The 18,579-nt window shown below is 46.1% G+C and overlaps 1 protein-coding gene across 3 annotated transcripts in view; it reads left to right on the top strand.

The window, feature by feature from the left end:
- ELP6 (elongator acetyltransferase complex subunit 6) overlaps window positions 1-3,766 on the top strand; it is a 154,396-nt gene extending 150,630 nt beyond the window's left edge. For all 3 annotated transcript variants that reach the window (XM_085628623.1, XM_085628622.1, XM_085628624.1), the window contains one exon: window positions 3,388-3,766. In XM_085628623.1, the coding sequence (XP_085484749.1) occupies window positions 3,388-3,516 (129 nt within the window). In that variant the 3' untranslated portion in view covers window positions 3,517-3,766. The remainder of the gene's footprint in view (window positions 1-3,387) is intronic.
- The last annotated feature ends 14,813 nt before the right edge of the window (window positions 3,767-18,579 follow it).

Raw genomic sequence — 18,579 nt, 5'->3', positions numbered from 1 at the left:
ATTGATAAAAAGGAGTACAGAAAACAAGTAAATGTATAATGTAACATGAAGGGAAAAAACATAAATATTATCCACAATTCATGACATTACAGATATCCAATCCGATGAAGTAAACAGAGATCTATCTCATATTTAGAGAACAATCAACTGTGCATGTATGCTTTGGAAATGGATAATACAGTCGACGTTTCGGTCTGTTGGGGCGTCAATCAGTCAGACCATCTTCAGGACAGTTGAAAAATTCAAAAGAAGACTCTCATAAGTTGTTGTATGAAATGGAGGAGTAATCACTACCTCATTGGTGATTGATTATACTTCATCCGGTCTTAGTTGGGTGAGTATATACCATATGGATGCCCGTAGCGAGATGGGCAACAATGGAATTTGGAATTCTGACTGTTTCGATCTTGTATGACAAGGAAGGCCAGTCGGTCCTTCGTTGACAAGTGTCTTGATTCAAAGAAATGATTTTATCTTTTCAAAGCCGTAGCAGATTCAGGTACCGTCCGTCGATAGGACGGTACCCGTGTGCTCGAGTTCCTATCGACGGACGGTACCTGAATCTGCTACGGCTTTGAAAAGATAAAATCATTTCTTTGAATCAAGACACTTGTCAACGAAGGACCGACTGGCCTTCCTTGTCATACAAGATCGAAACAGTCAGAATTCCGAATTCCATTGTTGCCCATCTCGCTACGGGCATCCATATGGTATATACTCACCCAACTAAGACCGGATGAAGTATAATCAATCACCAATGAGGAAGTGATTACTCCTCCATTTCATACAACAACTTATGAGAGTCTAATTTTGAATTTTTCAACTGTCCTGAAGATGGTCTGACTGATTGACGCCCCAACAGACCGAAACGTCGACTGTATTATCCATTTCCAAAGCATACATGCACAGTTGATTGTTCTCTAAATATGAGATAGATCTCTGTTTACTTCATCGGATTGGATATCTGTAATGTCATGAATTGTGGATAATATTTATGTTTTTTCCCTTCATGTTACATTATACATTTACTTGTTTTCTGTACTCCTTTTTATCAATTGTTTCTATATAAAAAGCCAGTGATTTTTTCACTTCAAAAAATACCCCGTGTGTGTTGTTATATATCTTTAACTAAATTTAATTGAATAACGTTTGGTTGAGTATCAGTCTTGAGCTCACATAAAGAGTATTTTGCATTGGACAAAAGAATTGAATCTTCCTAAAATAAAATACGTTGATATCACGCCACATGTTCACGAATCTCTACTGCTTGGACAGCCAGGTTCGTCAAGAGGGGTATTTTGCCCATTCGGTCATCCAGCACTTCCTAGTTTGAGCCCATTTGCAGAACCAACTCTGGGGAGGTAATGCTTGGGTATCTATTCTAAGGAGAGGAATTTGCAGTTAGAAATCTCTATCAGGAGAATAAGTTACTTACATTCTGTAACACTTTTTCTGGTAGAGACTCTGTCTAACCACAGATTCCTCACCGACCCTCCCATCCTAACTGTTCTGCAAAATTAGCTCTTCAACAAAAGCCCTTAGATTCTGCACACTGGTCATGTGTCATTCAGTCTTGGTGCCACATTTTTGGTGCGGAAATAGTCATGAAAAAAACTAATGTCAGAGTGCCGGGGTGGCTTCTATATAGACACTGTGCATGTCATTTACGATGCAGATGTCATTGACGCAGAACCACCCTACTCCACCTACCAGCATGCAGATGTGCTGCTAAGATTTTCGGGATCCTGTCTGACGCTAGGGGAATAGACGGTTAGTCTCTACCAGAAAAAGCGTTACGAAGGTAAGCATCTTGTTCATTTGGAGGGCACCTTGTACTAGACACAGAAAGCTGTTTTAATTACCTCCAATTAAGAACTTGTAAGAATGTTTCTTGGAGTGGGAGGTGACATGTGGGAGGGGTGTCAACAAAATGTTTTCAACATGAGAATGGGGACAGTATGCCCATGTGAGCCGTGTTTTGTTAGTAAAAGTTCCACTAAACATACTATTATTCTTGTAGACATTAACAAACATAAATAAGAAAACCCATGACTTGTTATCTGAAACAAAGAAGAGGCTTATATTGGATAAGAAAATACGCCACGCACACCCACCACCAACCAAAAAAAAATCCCCTATGACTCTCATGGATGTTTTTTTTTTTTTTTATATATAATCAAATAGCATTAGTTTTAACAGTAAATAGCAGCAGCTACCAGCCATCAAGGAATAATAGCACAGGTTGTGTTGAATCATGGAGCGAATTATCAACAAAAATAAACAGCGGCATCACCTCGGCGAGGCGACCATCATGAATGTTTTAATGCATTTGGATCTCTATTGAATTAATTTCTTAGAGCCTGTTCCCTGCCTCTTACCCTTTTTTTTTCCTAAGCAAAGAAACCGCACCTACTTTCAAGTAGGTATGATATATTCAAAATGAGTCACTGGTTATCCTGCTTCAATTGTCGGCAGGCTCATCGCGAGGTAGCGAACCTCTCATATACCCAATTCTTTCTACCTCAAAGAAAACATGCTGCAGCCCAATTGCTTAAGCGTGAAGTATTTAATTCCGCGAAAACACCCTATGTATATATATGTGTATATATATATATATAGTTTTATATGTATGTTGTATTTAGTACTTTACTGTGATTAGGTTATTGTATTAGTACTTTACTGTGATTAGGTTATTGTATTCAAACTGAGTAGAACGTTTATTTAATCATTACTGGCACAATTGCACACCTCATTTTAAATTGCGTACTTTGCACAAATGCATTAGCTCTCACATCTTCTTTCAGAGTAATAATGAAATTATGCACTAGCACTTTATTGCTATGATAAAAACAGCTAAATGTACTTTACAGATAACATCAGTAGTGAAATAAATGGTGGACATTTGTCGCCATTTCCGTTTAAAATGAGGTTTAGCTGTCTAGTATATGCACAATAGTAGAAATAGATAAAGGATTTAATTGCACTTGTTCACTTTAAATTGGCGATCTAGACAATGGGAATCTATGGTCCAGTTGAAGGCGGAGAGCCGAAACGCGTCGACCGCCCATGCTCTGCACGATGTTGTATTAAATAAACACTTTTTGGTTTTATAAGTAACTTACTTGTGGATTCTGCTCCTTGGTGCTGTGGAAACTCTCACCGAGTGGAGGTGTGGAGCCTGCTGAAATATATAGATATATATATATATATATATATATATATTTACACATATATCTCAAAGCTGAGAAAGAATGTCACTATCACAGGACAATATCAAAAGCAGCGCATCCTTTGACCCTTATGTCCACGTTGAGCACCCTTAAGTTTCATGAAAAGAATTGTTGTAAATGTCACTTTCTCACTACCTATTTCCCCTGTCCTTTACAGTTGAAGATCACCTGGAAAGGACCATGCCATGCTAAGGGAGAGAAGGATCAGTCTAAAGTCTACCAGTACAAAATACAGGATAAAAATGTCAGCTTCTTTGCACGTGGCCTGTCCTCTGCTGTGCTGTGATCCGATAAGAGAATCTGATTTCAGAATTGCTTTTTTATCATGTTCCTTGTAGGATTGTGGTTGCTGTGTTGCACTTTGCACCCGTTGTTCAACAATAAATCATGTTATTGGCTCTTATTATGTCGAAGACAGGTTTATTAAAATGAGGATTAAAATATGGAAAAGATGTATGTAAAAGAACACCATTTTGTGCAAAGATAAATTATTTGTGTTATTTTTACACTCATTAAAAACATTCCTTCAACCCGAAGCTTAAGGCTCTAGTCGCCTTCTCATTTCTGCAGTCCTTCAATGTTTGTGTTTTGATAGGGCCGTTTAGAGGAATATTCTGCCCTACTTCTCACAAGGCCCTCTGCAGTGTAAGTCTCTTGCTTGGACAACTTTGCCTTTTCAGCAAAATTACGTTAGTACCTGACCTATGGCATAGGCAGATTGGAATAACGATAAAAATGGTGTAGACCATGCTTGGTTCTTTGTGTACATACTCTCCAGGGCTGCTGAGTAATATATTTGTAATATTCCCATAGCTCAAATGACATCACTCAGGTCACAGGGATAATAAACACAAAGGCTTACTACGCTTGGGTGCTAAGTGCACATAGAGTGTGGACACTTCTGAGAGTCCATTCACTAATATTGAGTTGCATGTCATGGGGCACCGATTCTACGCTCCCTGTGGGAACTTTCTAGAGTGGTCTTTGTGGTTTGGAGGTCTGCGCTGCGCTGGACTGTGTGGGGTAGAAGGAATACTTTGGAGACTCCTGTTTAGAGGGGCTGCTGGCTGGGACCTGTATCCCACTTAGAGGGCTTTGGCAAATGGGATTTAACTTGAATCTCCATGCTGAGCAATTATTGGCAGGGGTCCCATATGAGGTCCTTTGGAGAGTTGCAGGCAGACGTCAATCTTCACCGCGCACAATTTTATACGTTTCTGCAACTCCGGCATACCTTTTAGTTCTATAGGGCGTCTCTCATGGGGATTCCTGAGTTTAGCCCCTAGGAGGCCCAAACAGTAATGGAGGGGTCTTGGGAATGGTGGAACATTGCATATTTATAAATCCCTAGTAATTAATGTATCGAACCTTCTCACCCTGTTAAAGGCTAAATGGGAAGCCTGGGTGGACCATTGGAAGACAATGAGTGGAGAGAGGCATTAATGGCACAGTATGAGTCAGCAATATCCTCTGGGCTCTAGCGGATTCAATTAAAATATCTACATGTTACTTGATGTCATTGTGGTTGTAGAGGGATGCGTGCTCCAGGTGTGCTGAGGTGAGAGTGTGGGTTTATTTCCATTTCGTCTGGACCTGCCTTTTAATTGTGAGGTACTGGGCTGCCATTTTCCACTCGATCGCACAGATCCTGGAGAGGCCCATTGATCTCTCCCCATGGATAGCTCTCTTGGGTCTGCTTGAGTACGTGGGAGGGAGCGGTCGTGGGTTAGTTCGGGCAACCTGATTTCCAAAATGGATACTGGCCGAGCCAGGAGTTAGACTAATCCACCCACATTACTGCCCTGGCACTGGGAGACGGACTGGTGCACCAAACTTGAGGAACCAATTTATGTTGCAACAGAATGCCCGCATATGAACATTTGAAGTGAATGGTGGGTTCATTATGGACTGGAATAACCCGTCAAAGAATGTGTATTCTGTATCAATGCTGTACCTAACCGCTTCCATTGTTCGGTTTATCATTTCCTTATAAAAAAAATGAAAACATTCTGGATTATTGAAAAAGAGTTACAGGTCAAAGACACTAGCTAAGAATATTTGGAGGCAAGATTGCAGTTGTCAACTGACAAAGTGTAAAAGGAAACATATACATGAATGAAGTCTATTTAAGCATCAAAGGCTTGTTTTTGTGTATCGTGCTAGCTAGAGTTATGTTAAAGGATATCTCGTATTTGGGTTCAATATCAAAGCCTCCCTCACAGGAGGTAAGTAGCATGCAGGAATCAATCTTCATCTTCTGGATGCAGAGATGACACAGGTGAGCTACCCTGTATCTTGGCGACTGGAGTGAAGTTACAATTTAACCTCAGATGATTCTCTAGGGTGAGGTAGCTACACACCACTCAACCTCCTGCAGCCCCAAATGATTTCACTTTTTAGAGTAAAGTTGGTTAACCCACGTTCACTAAGGAACGCTAACACTGGAGCATTCTCTTATTTTCATAAAAGAATGCGAAGTGCTTGTTCTGCCATTAAAGTGTGCTTACACACAGCTTTAGCTCGTGCATTGGCCTTTAAATGGTACTTCTATTTCATTTTTGTGTTAATTTGGTTTCGTTTTTTGCTGAAAAAGTGTGGTATTTTCATGTTCTGCATTCCATGGATCCTGGGAGCAGCTGTATTCTATTGAAACTAGTTACAGCTCAGCTGCCATGCCTTCTGCTTTTGCCCAACTATTCTGATTAAAGGTAGCATTTTACCCTCTAATTGTTGCAGCCGAATAGTGGATCCACTCTTGAAGACATTACATGGGTTTAGCCTGGGGAGAGGGGGAATCAACTGTGCATGCGAAGGATCTGAGTGAAGGCTGAGCTGGTGTCGTCCAAGTAAGGTGCTAAAACAGTTCTGGAGGAATACAAAAGATTGTTGGCAATTATAGAGATACTGGATTGCAATTGGACTTGGATTTGGGGCAAGTTTGACTCTTTGGTGTGTCTGTGAACTTGTCACTGTTGGAAGTCTTCTGGCATGTGTCATGTAGAGAGGTGGGAGGCATCTCAATTAAGCAGGACTAGCCCAATGGCCAGTTCTATGGTTGCTTGTATGCACATGAGCCCTGCCATCCCTATGCTGCATGGAATCTTGTGCCCATAGGGCATGCTGATGCTCCATTCAGTGTTGCAGTTGCACTGACCACTTTGTTTAGTGGTTTCCATGGTGGGTGTCCTGCCAGAACAAACCCTCAGGAGATCCGTCCGCCGGAAACAGTGTGGTATGTGCACTGTGAGCAAGACCACATCCCCGAGGGAGAATGTACTCTCATTGGACAGTGATCATGTTGAAGCGGAGCGCTGTAGAGTTCACAGGATTTAAAGCTGAAGACTTTCCGAAGTACAGCTTTGGAGAAGTAAATGGACCATGTTGGATGTGGTCTCCTCGGCGTGAAGCTGTGCATTAGTTGCATTTAAAGGACAGCCTTTGAACTGTATATAAAATTGTGAAAAGGCTGTGTGGTGCTTTTTCATCGCCATAATCCTAGAACGATGTTGTTTTACTTGGACCTTGTGAACCTAAAGAAAGTGAAACAAATAAACACGGATTTCTTTTTGTATCATATGCTGTATCTCAGACAAAGTGATTCCTTATTCTTATAGCACGTAAAATAAAATGCATGATATTCACAGATATCTTATCAGGAGACAGTTGTCACAAAGCTCGTAATGCTTGTTTGGCCCTCCTTATCTTAAATTATCGCAATAAAGGCAGAAGATAGCGTTTCCTAGGTTCAGAATTAATATTGCAAAATATAACAAAATGCAAGGTGCTTTGTGCAGAATAATTGTCACAGGGTCAAACAATGAGATCATCTGCCCAAGATCCAAGATTTGGAAACGGCACTAAAAAATGCACCTCGCGTTAGGTAGAATCTATGCTTCAGGTTCATTACCCTCCGCAGATAAGGCTGCATCCCTCCCTCAGTGAGCAAATCAAGATCGTAGCGAACTGTAGTTTTATTAACTTCCTGGGGTAGCCTAGCCTGCTCTAGGTTTGCCCTGTATTGATCATTTACCAAGTGCTTTTTAGGACTCGGCTGCGAAGGCTGCGCTTGCGCAGTCTCGCTCCGAGATTTAATGACTTGGAGAAGAGGGGCTTGAACCCGCCCCTCTTCTCCCCTGTTCTCCATTGGCTGGCCTCTTGAATGCTGGCCAGCCATTGGAGAAGAGGTCAGTCATTCACATTAGGCCCCGTTCTTTTCGGATCGGGGGGCGTGTTTTTTGCGAGAAGTCTCAGGGAGGAGACAACAGCAAAACACGCCCCCGAATCCGAAAAGGACGCTGCCTTTCTCCGAGGCATTTCTGCTCTGCCTCGGAGAAAGGCGGTGGTGTGCTTGTTCCCTCTGGAGGTGTTGCGCTGACAAGAGACGCTAGCTTCATTGGCTGCGGGAGGATGTGCCCCTACCCATCTCCTTTCATGGCTTTGGAATGCGGTGATGATGTAGCAGCAGCCCCGGCCCCTTCCCCTCCTCCTCCCGCTGTTCCCTTCCTTCTTCCACATTCTCCTTGTACAGATCCGTGCTCTGCTGTCTCCTGCTGACGTGTCTGCCCCTCGGCGCGCATGCGCGCCACCCGGCTCCATCCACACATACACGCTCCAGCCAGCGCTGCTGGCAACATGGCTGCAGCCGGGCGACTACTCTTGCTCCTGGCCGCCCTGCTCTGCTGCTGCCCCATCCTGGGCAAAAAGAAGGACTCTGTGGACCGGAGGTTCTCGGACCTGAAGCGCTGCGTGGACGTGGAGTGCAGCAGTAAGTGCCTTTCCCCTGAGAGCTGAGTGAGTGAGAGAGGGGAGCAGGAACCACAGAGCATCACTCTCTGTTGGGCTTGGTCGGTGGGTTAGTGCCAATGCTCAGAGTTCCTACTTAAAACGGATTTTTATGAAAAATTAAAAGGATTGAGCTGTTTGGATTTCCATCAACTGTTTACTGCGTCGCTAACACACTGGTGCCCCAACTGCCAACTTTGTATTTTAAGTGAAAGTGCTGCGAGAAAGGATGTCTCGTGCAGAGAACACCCGTCTGTGCATTTTCCCGACTGGTGCCGCTCTTGCCCCAGCCTGGTCGGGTGGCATTCTTCCTCGTTATCAGATCCGGAGTTTGCACGAGTGTGGTGCACGACGGGACGTTACTGCCCTGCACTGCCTTTGTTTACCATAGACCCATCGGCGCAGCACGAGAAGGGCAGAAACCTGTTGTGAGCGTGGCATTTATGGACAATCTGGGTGCAGGACATCCTTCCTCAAAACAGTCCCGAGGCTTATTTTTCATTCGAATCGCCCCCTCCCCCCCCCGCAAATATTTTGCTAAAAGTCAATAATCCACCAAATAGTTTAAAAGTGATTCAGGTGATGGAATCGCACTTTGCCGGTGAAATGCGGCCTAGAGAGGAACGTCGAAGACACAATAATGCGATGATAAACACATATAACCCGAGGCGGGGATACTCCGCTCCACCGGGACACTTGTAGATTGTCTGTGTTTTTCAAGGGCTTACTGTTGTCTTGCAGGGAGTCTCTTACTGTTACCTTAATATTGATCATTCAGTCTTGGACAGTGACAGCTACACGGGGGAAGGGGTGTGTGTGTTTGTGGTGTTTTATTTTACCTTTTCAGAGGAGGCTCGACCCAAAACCGTCTTAATTTGGCTTTCCAATAGTCGGAGCACGAGGAACCGTGCATGCGTTTGTTGACATGTCAGAAGCATCCGCTCCATAGACCACCACCCTTAGGCTGGGTGTAATACCATATCATCCTGTAAAGAAAAACATATCTCCTTTCTGATTACCATATGTTAACATGTTCCGATGCAGTTTCTTTTTAAGGCAAGCGCTGGTTGCATAATGTGTAGATTAGAGTGTAGGGGGTCAGTGGTAGAATCCTACACATAGGTTAGGGTATGTGCATACTGATTACTACCGTTTGTATAGCACTTCCTACCATTTGCATAGTACTTCTTTTTACCAGTGGTATTATACGTTCAATCTCTCTTGCATGAGGGGCAGGTTAAAGGTGCATTCATATAGAGGCGCGAGCTTGGAGAGTTATGTGCGTGGATTCGTATTACACTTTTACTGGTGCATCAAGCACATTGGTGAGCGAGTGCAGTAGTGTCTGGGGGATCCACATTCCAGAAGAGTGGTTGGGGGGGGGGGCTCTATTCAGTGGTGAGCGTTTGGTTCAATCAAGCGTGAAAGTGATGCTTCATATATAGGTTCTTTGATGAATCCACATACAGGGGTGAGTGGTAAAACCATACACAGAAGTGAGTGGGTCAACGTATGGTGGTAGAAGGTAAACTTATGTATGGGGTGTAGCGTTGAATTCATCACTAGGGTTGAGTGGTGGGTTCGAGGGCGTGTGTTAGTGTTTATTTGAGGGAGGTGAATGCAAGCGTATATTGTGTTTATGAGGTCACCCATCTCCAGATACTGAACCTAAGCACTGGAGGATGGTTCATGGTTCATGTTCAGGAGTCAGTGGTTAGTTTTTATAATGGGCCTTGTGGTGGATTCATGTGCAGGGGTGAGTGATGGGTACACAGTGTGGCTGAATGTCCTGGTATGGTGACGTTACTATCCTGCCCTGCCCCCGTTTGATTTTTTTTCTGTCGTACTCTGTGTTGTCATCCAGCTTGCTTGGGAAACAGTGAGTCACGGGAGCTGTTCCTTTTTGTGTGTTGTGTTTTTTTAGGGCTGTCTTAACGTCTACGACCCTAATTATAGTCAATGGTGCTACCTCCCCCTCCTACCAGGCTATGTGGTAACTGAATGTTGGCGGTACTTGAACATGGACCCAGCATCAATGACCTTTTTGTCTGTAGCCCTGGTAGAGAAAGGGTGTGTAAGTCACTTCCATGTAACATCCACCCCGTCCCTCCTCAGCTGGGCCTTCCCCTTTGTGCTGTTGTTTATAGCATGTTACTTGTTAGCTGCGTGCCACAGGGTAAACGATGTCCTCTCGAGGACGGTGAGTTCCTCCCAAGGTGGAGGTGTGTGTCCAGGTACTCGTTGTCATCTTTGCCATGCTCCTGTGTACGTGCCACTGTTGATGCACACTGTCCATGAGGCCCTGCCCCAGAGCTTTGCAGGCACAGGTTGGGTGAATGTGCATCTGCTCTTTACCAGCCGGTCTCTGCCTGCTATTGTCCTTCAGCTTCCATAGCCCCTTACTGTGTTCTGTTGGATGTCTCCAACCACCCTGCGATCTTGGCCGAAAGTGCCTCTTATAGAGGGAAACTCATATACAGTGAGTATCTTGACCTCTTGGTACCAGTCCCTCTCCTTGTCGCCTGAATGGCCTGGTAAGATGCCCTCTAGCAACTGTGATACAGGGTTCAGATTTGGAAGAAAATGTGTGCTTTCTTTGGTCCTACCTTCCTGCCACTGCCTCCTAAAGTAAAGTTAATATTTGGCTTAACTAATGAGCAGTGTACAACTTCCTGACCGCCAAAGGGAGAGAAAATACACCAGCCCAGAGAGATGTTTGCCAGGAACAAGACCCTGTTGGTTCAGGTATGTTTAGAGCTGTCATTTTATTTTTTCTTACCTGCATACCTTGCAGCCAGCAGTTTGTGTGTATATATATGTTATTTTTTTATTTTACACAGTTTTATTTAGTACAAACTTGACCCGAATCGGGTATCAGAGCGATTTACATAGCACCAGTTGCATTACATGAAGACACATTCATTTTCGTTAGGCACGGAGAGATTAAGTGATTTGCCCAGAATCACAGGATGTTCAGCGTCATTGCTGAGACTCGAACCCAGTTCCCCAGATTCGAGGTCGACCGCCCTAGCCGTTAGCCAGCTCCTCTTCCCAATATATAGACCCGTGTTACTGCATGAGAGTGCCTCACACTATTCCAAGGAACTGCAGGCACAGCTAGTGGCACCAGCAATTATGTGTGGCTAGAAAAACACGGAAAGAAGTGATGGGTGCATGCAGAGAGGTCATGTCTGGATTCCTGTAAATGGGTGAAACATTGACTCCTTCATAGAGGTGAACTCTTGAACCGGGAATGTGTGTTTGTGTTGTTGATTCGTGTATGTGAGTGGTGTGAGGGATTCATGTCATGGAGTGTTGTTCATGCACAGGGGTGATACATGGATGACGCACCAGGATGAGTTGTTGATTCATGCGTAGGCTTAATGCAAGAGGGGTGATGTATGTGGATTGATATTCAAGAGGTGATGTGTGGTTTCACAGAAAGGTAAGGGATGGATTTATGTACTGGGGGGAATTGTTGAATCATGTACAGGTGTGAGCGGTAGGTTTATGCAGCGGGAATGATGTTTAGATTCATATACAAGGGGTGATGTATTCGGTTAAGTGCTACTCTTTTCGTGGTGGCAGCAGCCCAAGCTGCTTCCTCTCACACTCAGGCCACCTGTTGACCCCTGAAGATAATGCTTAGCTGGCGGTGGTTTGTTAAATTTGGAGGTCTGTGGTCCCCTACCTTTTCTGTAGCAAGAGCTACTTGTGTGCAGTGAAACTCATTGAGAGCTACTAATATTGTTAGTGTTGTAATAGTGACCATATCAGACAAGATTACACTAGTGGCCATCATATTCAGGATTACTACAAGCGATCAACAAGGTGCATCAGGCAAGGTTGCCAGCAGTAATATAACAAGCATTTACAATGCAACGGTCTCGGCATTGTTAAAGTTAGAGCTATTGGCATTGCTCATGACAATGCCGTTTCTTTAAATGTTTTACAAACAAAAAACATAAACAAAAATAATATCATGAGCAATGCCAATAGCTCTAACTTTACCAATGCCGAGACCATTGCATTGTAAATGCTTGTTTAATGATGTCGCTTGTTAAGGCTTATTCAAAGCCTCTCCCCACCCCAAGCTAAAGAATACCTTTTTTACAAATGTAAACCATGGGATATGTAGGAAGCTGGCTCTGTATGTGGTATGCCCATTAGGTGGTTATACCGTGCACAGAGTTCAGGGGTGCCCCAAAAGTGTACAGGACCCAATGTACAGCCCAAAGTGCTCTATTAGTGGTAATGTGGGCAAGCAGCCTTGGGCCTAACATAGAGGAGTGTAAGATATTTATTGCACAACATTGACCAATAATGGACACACAACTCAATAAGGAGATGCACACCAAATTTAGAAAAATATACTTTGTATTTTATTTTAAGACCAAGATCTTGGCAATAAGGTAAGTACGTTTTTGAAGTGAAAATAGTTTTCATTTATAAAAAAGGACACTTTGAATATTTTCAGAACATTTCAATGTTATCCTATGGGGAAAACAATATTGCAGTTATACAGGTAAGTTACACACTTACAACTACATTCTTCGGGACTAAAGGTCAGCAAGGGTCGGGTGAGTACCAAAACAGCACCACCAGCGGCACAGGTGCGGTCAGGTGGAGAGGTCAAATTCAGAGTTCGGCCCAATGTGTTTCAATGGAGACTGGGGGTGCCTGGAGCCACACTGCTTGCAGGTAAGTAAATCGGTTGCAAGGACCAAGTTTTAGCTGTTAGCACAAGCGGGGAGGCCACAAAGCAGCACTAAACATGCACCCTCAGCGGCACAGGTGCAGCCGAATGCAAAATCAGCACCGGGCGTCTAATGCTTTTCAATGGAGTTTCTTATTTTGGCAAACAGGCTGCAGGCGTTGCACCGAAGGTTGCAGGAGAGAGACCAATGACAGAAGAGGTAATTAGAGATGTAGGGGCACTGCCGGTTGAGCTCAGCAAGGCCCAGGGGCTTCGGGTGCAGGGGTGCCTTTCGACGTCGGAGGCATCTTACCGCAGCCGGTCGTCGTGGAGGAGCCTCTGGATTCACACTGCAGGCACCACCATTTAGATCAGGAAAGGTCAGCCAATGCTGGACACAAGGTCGTGATTGCTGGAGAGATTTCACTGCACAGTTGAGCTACTCAGATTCCTGCCGTGGGCATTGAGTGCAGAGTAGGCAGGAATCCCGGTTCCAGCTGAATCCAGGGCCCTTGGATTTGTTTTCTTCTGGACAGGTCAGCTGATTGGAGATCGCTGGATGCAAGACAGGTCACAGGTTCACAGAAGCTGGAGACATGCCAGTAGGGCTGGGGCCAGGGCAGTCGTCGTCTTCAATCATCTCTACAGGGATGTCTTCTTTCTTCTATGATCTTCGCAGATCTAGTTTCTAAGCCCTGGTGATCCCTCTAAATACTAAATTTAGAGGGTGTTTTAGGGCAGTAGCAGGTAAGGCCAATGGGTACCTTACCTGGGGTGACTACACCCACTATTATACCACCCTTCTGTGGAAGGGGGGCATAGACCTAGCCCTGATTGGAGGGGTCCCCTCATCTTCAAGATGGAGCGGACTGAAAAGTGTGCTTAACTTCGCCTCCTCCAGCAGACGGTGGAGTTGGCAAAGGTGGGCACACCTCCGAGCCTTTCTAAGTTTTTCCGCACAAAGTGGGGGTGTAAGCCAGGGGCTGCCATTTGCTGCTAGCAGCAGAGGTTGGGGTTCACATTACAAATGCTGCAAGCCTTTGAAGCTCCCCCTTCGAGCACTAGCCCATCCTGGGGGAGGAGGATGTGCATTGTAATGCCCAGGATGTGCATTGTTTCTGGTCTCATAGAGCAGAGGCTCTCCACCCATGTGTCTAGAAGCATTCCTGTGTGTGGCAGACCGCCTAAATCCAGTCAGTACCCACACCAGGGTCGGTAGGTTTTTTGGGGGCACCTCTGAGGTACCCTCTGAGTACATGGTTTAATAAATCTCACACTGGCACCAGTGTGGATTCATTACAAGGCGCCCTTTGATACCAAACACTCCTGTGATCAGTGATGCCATCATGGTGCTGTGGAACTCGAGTTGTCAAGTTCCCGGCCTATGTACTCTGTATGTCTTTCCTGGCACTTACAATATTAAGGGATAAACCTTAATAGTGTAGGGGCATATCTGCTCATGCAGATATGACCACACCTGCCTTAGGGCTGGTAAGGCCTGCTAGAGGGGTGACTTACCTATATCTTAGGCAGTGCTAGCTGGCATGGCACACAGGCAGTGTGCCATGTTGACTTGGTCATTTTTCCACCTCACAGGGGCATGCGAGCTGCAGGGGCAGTGGCATGGTCCTAGTGAGGGGTTCCAGGGGACAGTCTTCAGCCTCCAGGCCCTAGGTACCCAGGGTACCAAATACTAGGGATTAGTAGGGGGGCAGATGTACCAATTGTGGGCATGTTTTTAGGAAGAAGACTGGTACTGGGAACCTGGACAGCAGGGACCCAGTACTTTACTGTCAAAGTTGCATCAAAAGCCAGGCAAAAAGTGTGTGTGAAGGGGGGTACTGCAACAGACCTCCATTTTCTCACAGGATACACTGAGCCTCATCAAAATGTAGGCAATCTTTTATAATCTTTTGTGTGAGGATCAGCTCATGTTTCTGTCTAATCTAAATCTATAATAATAGTGGGCTAATATTCACCTTGTCCTCCAAAAATAATAGACCTAGCTCTGGCCATTGCAAATATAGGTTAGGCAACCTTGCGGAGCCACCAGAAGTCTTCTAGCGAATCTATTCTCTATTTGCTGAAGGTGATCAGTATTCTGGTATCCCTATAAACTGCCACCATATGTAGCAGTGGACAGATATTTACATCTATATAAGGTAAGCATTTCCCTCACAGGTTTATGGCCAAGTTTCTGTTAAATTTTAAAATAGCCTCTACCGATCGCTCTAGCTGTTGAGTTCTAACATTAATCAAATGGGTCGAGGTGAGTGGTGAACTAAAAGTAAGGCCTGAATAAGTAAAAAATGTTACCTGCCGTAGTGCTGAGGTCACTATTAAGTGTCGGCGAGTTTAGAAATTCTTTGGGCCGCAGATCATAGTAAAGGACTCTGTAAGATTACCTTTGAGGTCCAAACTGTTCATAAAAATGTTAAAATGATTTAAAAAATCCTGAAGACTGTTCGCAATTCTGGTTAGCAGAACTGTGTTGTCTGGATATAGCAGCACCGGAATTGGGCATCTATCTAAAAGAGGAAGATCGTTTCCATATTTAACTAAATAGTTAGACAGCCTATTGATATAAAGTGTAAAAAGAAAGGGTGCTAATATGCAACCTTGATGAACACCTCTAACAAAATGTATAGGCTCTTTGCATTCCCTGTTATGCCCAAAGTAGACCCTCACTGTAGAGTCCCTATGCAGAGCCTTCGAGTCCGCTCAGTGGGCCCTCCACACCCATTCCCAACACATTATAACCCAGAACTTAGAGCGCTTGACAGTCAAAAGCGCTAGTCATGCCCATAAATGCTAGATGGATAGGCTTGCCCGTGGTATATTTAGCAGTTAAAAGATACAAATTTTGAGGGGGTGTGACCATGGAGGCCAAGATGGTGGTCGAGCTTTAATTGGGCGCCCGTCGCCTGACTGCCATCCATCATCATCCTGCCTGACTGTGCCTACATTGGTCCCCCCACTCTGGGCCCTGGGAACACATTGGGAATGCTACTTTGCCTCATGGGGAAGTGACGGGCTGCTGGGACCTAATAGTGGATCCCATTGGGGAGGGAGGCCCAATCAAAATGTCGACCGCCTTACGCCTGCTCTGCTTCTTGCTGGCAGCTTTGTGGTGTTCCCCGTAAGCTGGACTGTTTTTTATGTGCTCAGCCCTTTGAACCCGCCCTGCCCCGGAAGTGATGGAGGGTGTGCTTCCTGAGCCCCGCAAATGTTATCAGAGCGGCTGATGGGAGTTGCGTTACTGGAAACTGGCGTCCCATTTCTGGTGCTAGGGTCATGTGCAACGTGAGTCCGGTGCCGGTGGCCCTGAGCATTGGTGCTCCGCCACCTACAGGATCGTGACTGTACTGAAGTCGACTCCAGGTGAGGTGTGCCTGTGGCTCCCTGAAGCTCTTCTGCTCTGGGCCCTGGGCTGGGGGGGGCCGGTAAGGTCCTGTTTTACAGCTGCGGTCTTCCCCCTCCTGTGCCTGCACATGGCCTGGACTAAGGGATGCCACTCCCGCAACTCACTTTCGCACTGCCACGAGTCTGCAACCACATAGCAGCGGCCTGTAGGTGTGAATACCGGGAGGCACCTAGTGGGGATTTGTTTTGCGGGGCTCCATCTACTCCTTGTCCCTGGGTGGGACATCCTGGTGCTCTTTCGGCCACTACTGGAGTGCTTAATGTAGCTGTAGTTCCCATGGGCTGCCGTATAGTGGCGCAACAATGATACAGATGCTGGTGTGGTTGACCACCTTGATATGCGATGCCTTATGCTGGCTGGTGTGGTGGACTGGGAGGTGCTGCGATTGTGCCTTGGCTGACCCGAATGATCTTGTTGTTCTGCTGTCTGCTGGAGGGATCGGCTTTGCACTGGGATTGTCGACGGCACCGGTGAGTCTGAGGGGGAGTGTTGTGCTGGATAGACACAGTGGTCCCTTGCGCTGTTGCTCTCCGACTTCTGTATTCCGCCGATGCAAGTGGAAGTACTGGCTGGGTGCTGAAGGAGCACCTGCCCCGAGCCTGGTCACCCATTTGCCCTTGATCGCCCTCCTGCGCGATGGCGGAGCTCCCTTGGGGTGGCCCTGACACTCGACATTGGCTGCTCGTGGTGCCTTGGAGCAAGCAGGCTGGTGGGTGTGTGGCTTTCCTGGCTCTCCCGTCTGAGCCGTTGCCTGCTACTGATTGGGCTCCTGAGTCGTGGTGGCGCCTCCCTGGAGTGTATCTTGACTCCGTTGGTGCTGGCTGGTCATGCTGCCCCGAGGCACATGAGCTAGCTGGATTGTGTCTGTCCTCTACAATGACCATCACTTTTCAGTCAGCGTTTGGTCGTGATAAATCCCCCATGCTGAAATCAGCCCAGATCAATATGGACCAGTACATCACTTCCATGATGGATACTCGGGGGCTGCAGGGATGCCCCCTTCAGCCATGCCTAACCAACCCCAAGCTGATCTGACAACCATCCTTAAAGTCATTCAGGATTTTAGAGAGGCAGTGGAATCTAAAGTGAAAAGTGTCCGGATTGATGTCTCCCTTATATGCCAGGACCTTTGCAAAGTTGCGGAGCGGAAGACCTAGGCTGTCATCTGTGTTTCAACAGATGAGGATCAGATGGGGACCCTCAAACGTCCGGTCTCTAAATCAATCTCCACAATGGTCATCCTGGAGGACCGGATGGAGGACACTGAAAACTGATCCGGAAGAAATAATCTGTGCCTCATTCGTTTTACAGAGGGGGTGGAGGCCCCTGGGATGGATGGCTTTCTGGAGGAGTGGTTCCGGACCTGGGTCCCGCTGGACAAGCTGTCCCATTGTTTTGAGGTGGAGCGGGTGCATAGTGTCCTCACTAGGAAGCCTCCATCGGGTTCCCCCCTCGAGCCCTGTGCTAGCTCGTATCCCCAACTATTGGGATTGCAATGTTATCCTTTGTGAGAGCCGAAGTCAAAAAGACCTGTGCTACCTCAACGCTATAATCTTGATCTTCCCGGGCTACACTCGAGCTGTTCAGCAACAATGACGCTCATTTGAGGAAGTCAATTAGAAACTTTGTGCGCTTAAGGTCCAGTATATACTTCTTTTCCCAGCTTCCCTCAAGGTGCTCTTCAATTTGTCTACTTATGGTTTTTGACACTCCTGATCAGGTCTGGGAATGGACGACAGAGCATAGACCGGGAGATTGGCGGAGCTGAAGGCGACAGAGTGCCCCCAGCATCCCCCCTGCTTGAGCGCCCCAGAGACAATGAACCCATTTCCGGAGGGGCCCACTAAACCAGCATAGACAACAAGGGTCACTGTGGAGGATGCCACAAATGTCATGGGCCCAGAGGCATTCCTCTCTGAAACCCTGGCTCTTTTTCAGACTTTTAAGGGTGCAACAGACTGAACATGAGCCCTGGTGGGCATCACACTTCGCACTATACTGATCATGGTGTGCTGTGCTCCCTACCGGACATGCCTCGCATGGGAGCTGCTGTGTTTCTTGCTGTCCAGTTGTTGGGGTGGAGCTGGAGGGGCACAAGGGATGTTTCTCTGATGTGCTATGTACTAATACATTTGTTTTCACACTTCTCAAATATTGCAGCCAGGCATTAGTATCCTCCTTATGGGTGACTGGAACCCTTGATCGGGTTTTACGCTTGCTTAGTTGAGTCATGTTTCTTTCTTGTGCGACAGATGCTTCAGGGTTGGAAGTATGGGGTGGGAGGGCGTTGGGGGAGGGACTGTCATGATTTGAAAATTTGTTACCGTTTTTCTTTTTAGGCACCCACCGCAAGGGGCATCCAACACAGATTCTATCATTTACATGTTAGCTCCATGCTGCTGCTTATTGTCCTATCCCCGCGTATGTGGGACTCTGGACAGATCCGC

Source organism: Triturus cristatus, chromosome 10, assembly GCF_964204655.1.
Source record: "Triturus cristatus chromosome 10, aTriCri1.1, whole genome shotgun sequence".
In the NCBI taxonomy this organism is placed as follows: domain Eukaryota; kingdom Metazoa; phylum Chordata; class Amphibia; order Caudata; family Salamandridae; genus Triturus; species Triturus cristatus.
Note: the sequence above shows the minus strand (reverse complement) of the source record. Positions and strands in the feature narration are given on the sequence as shown.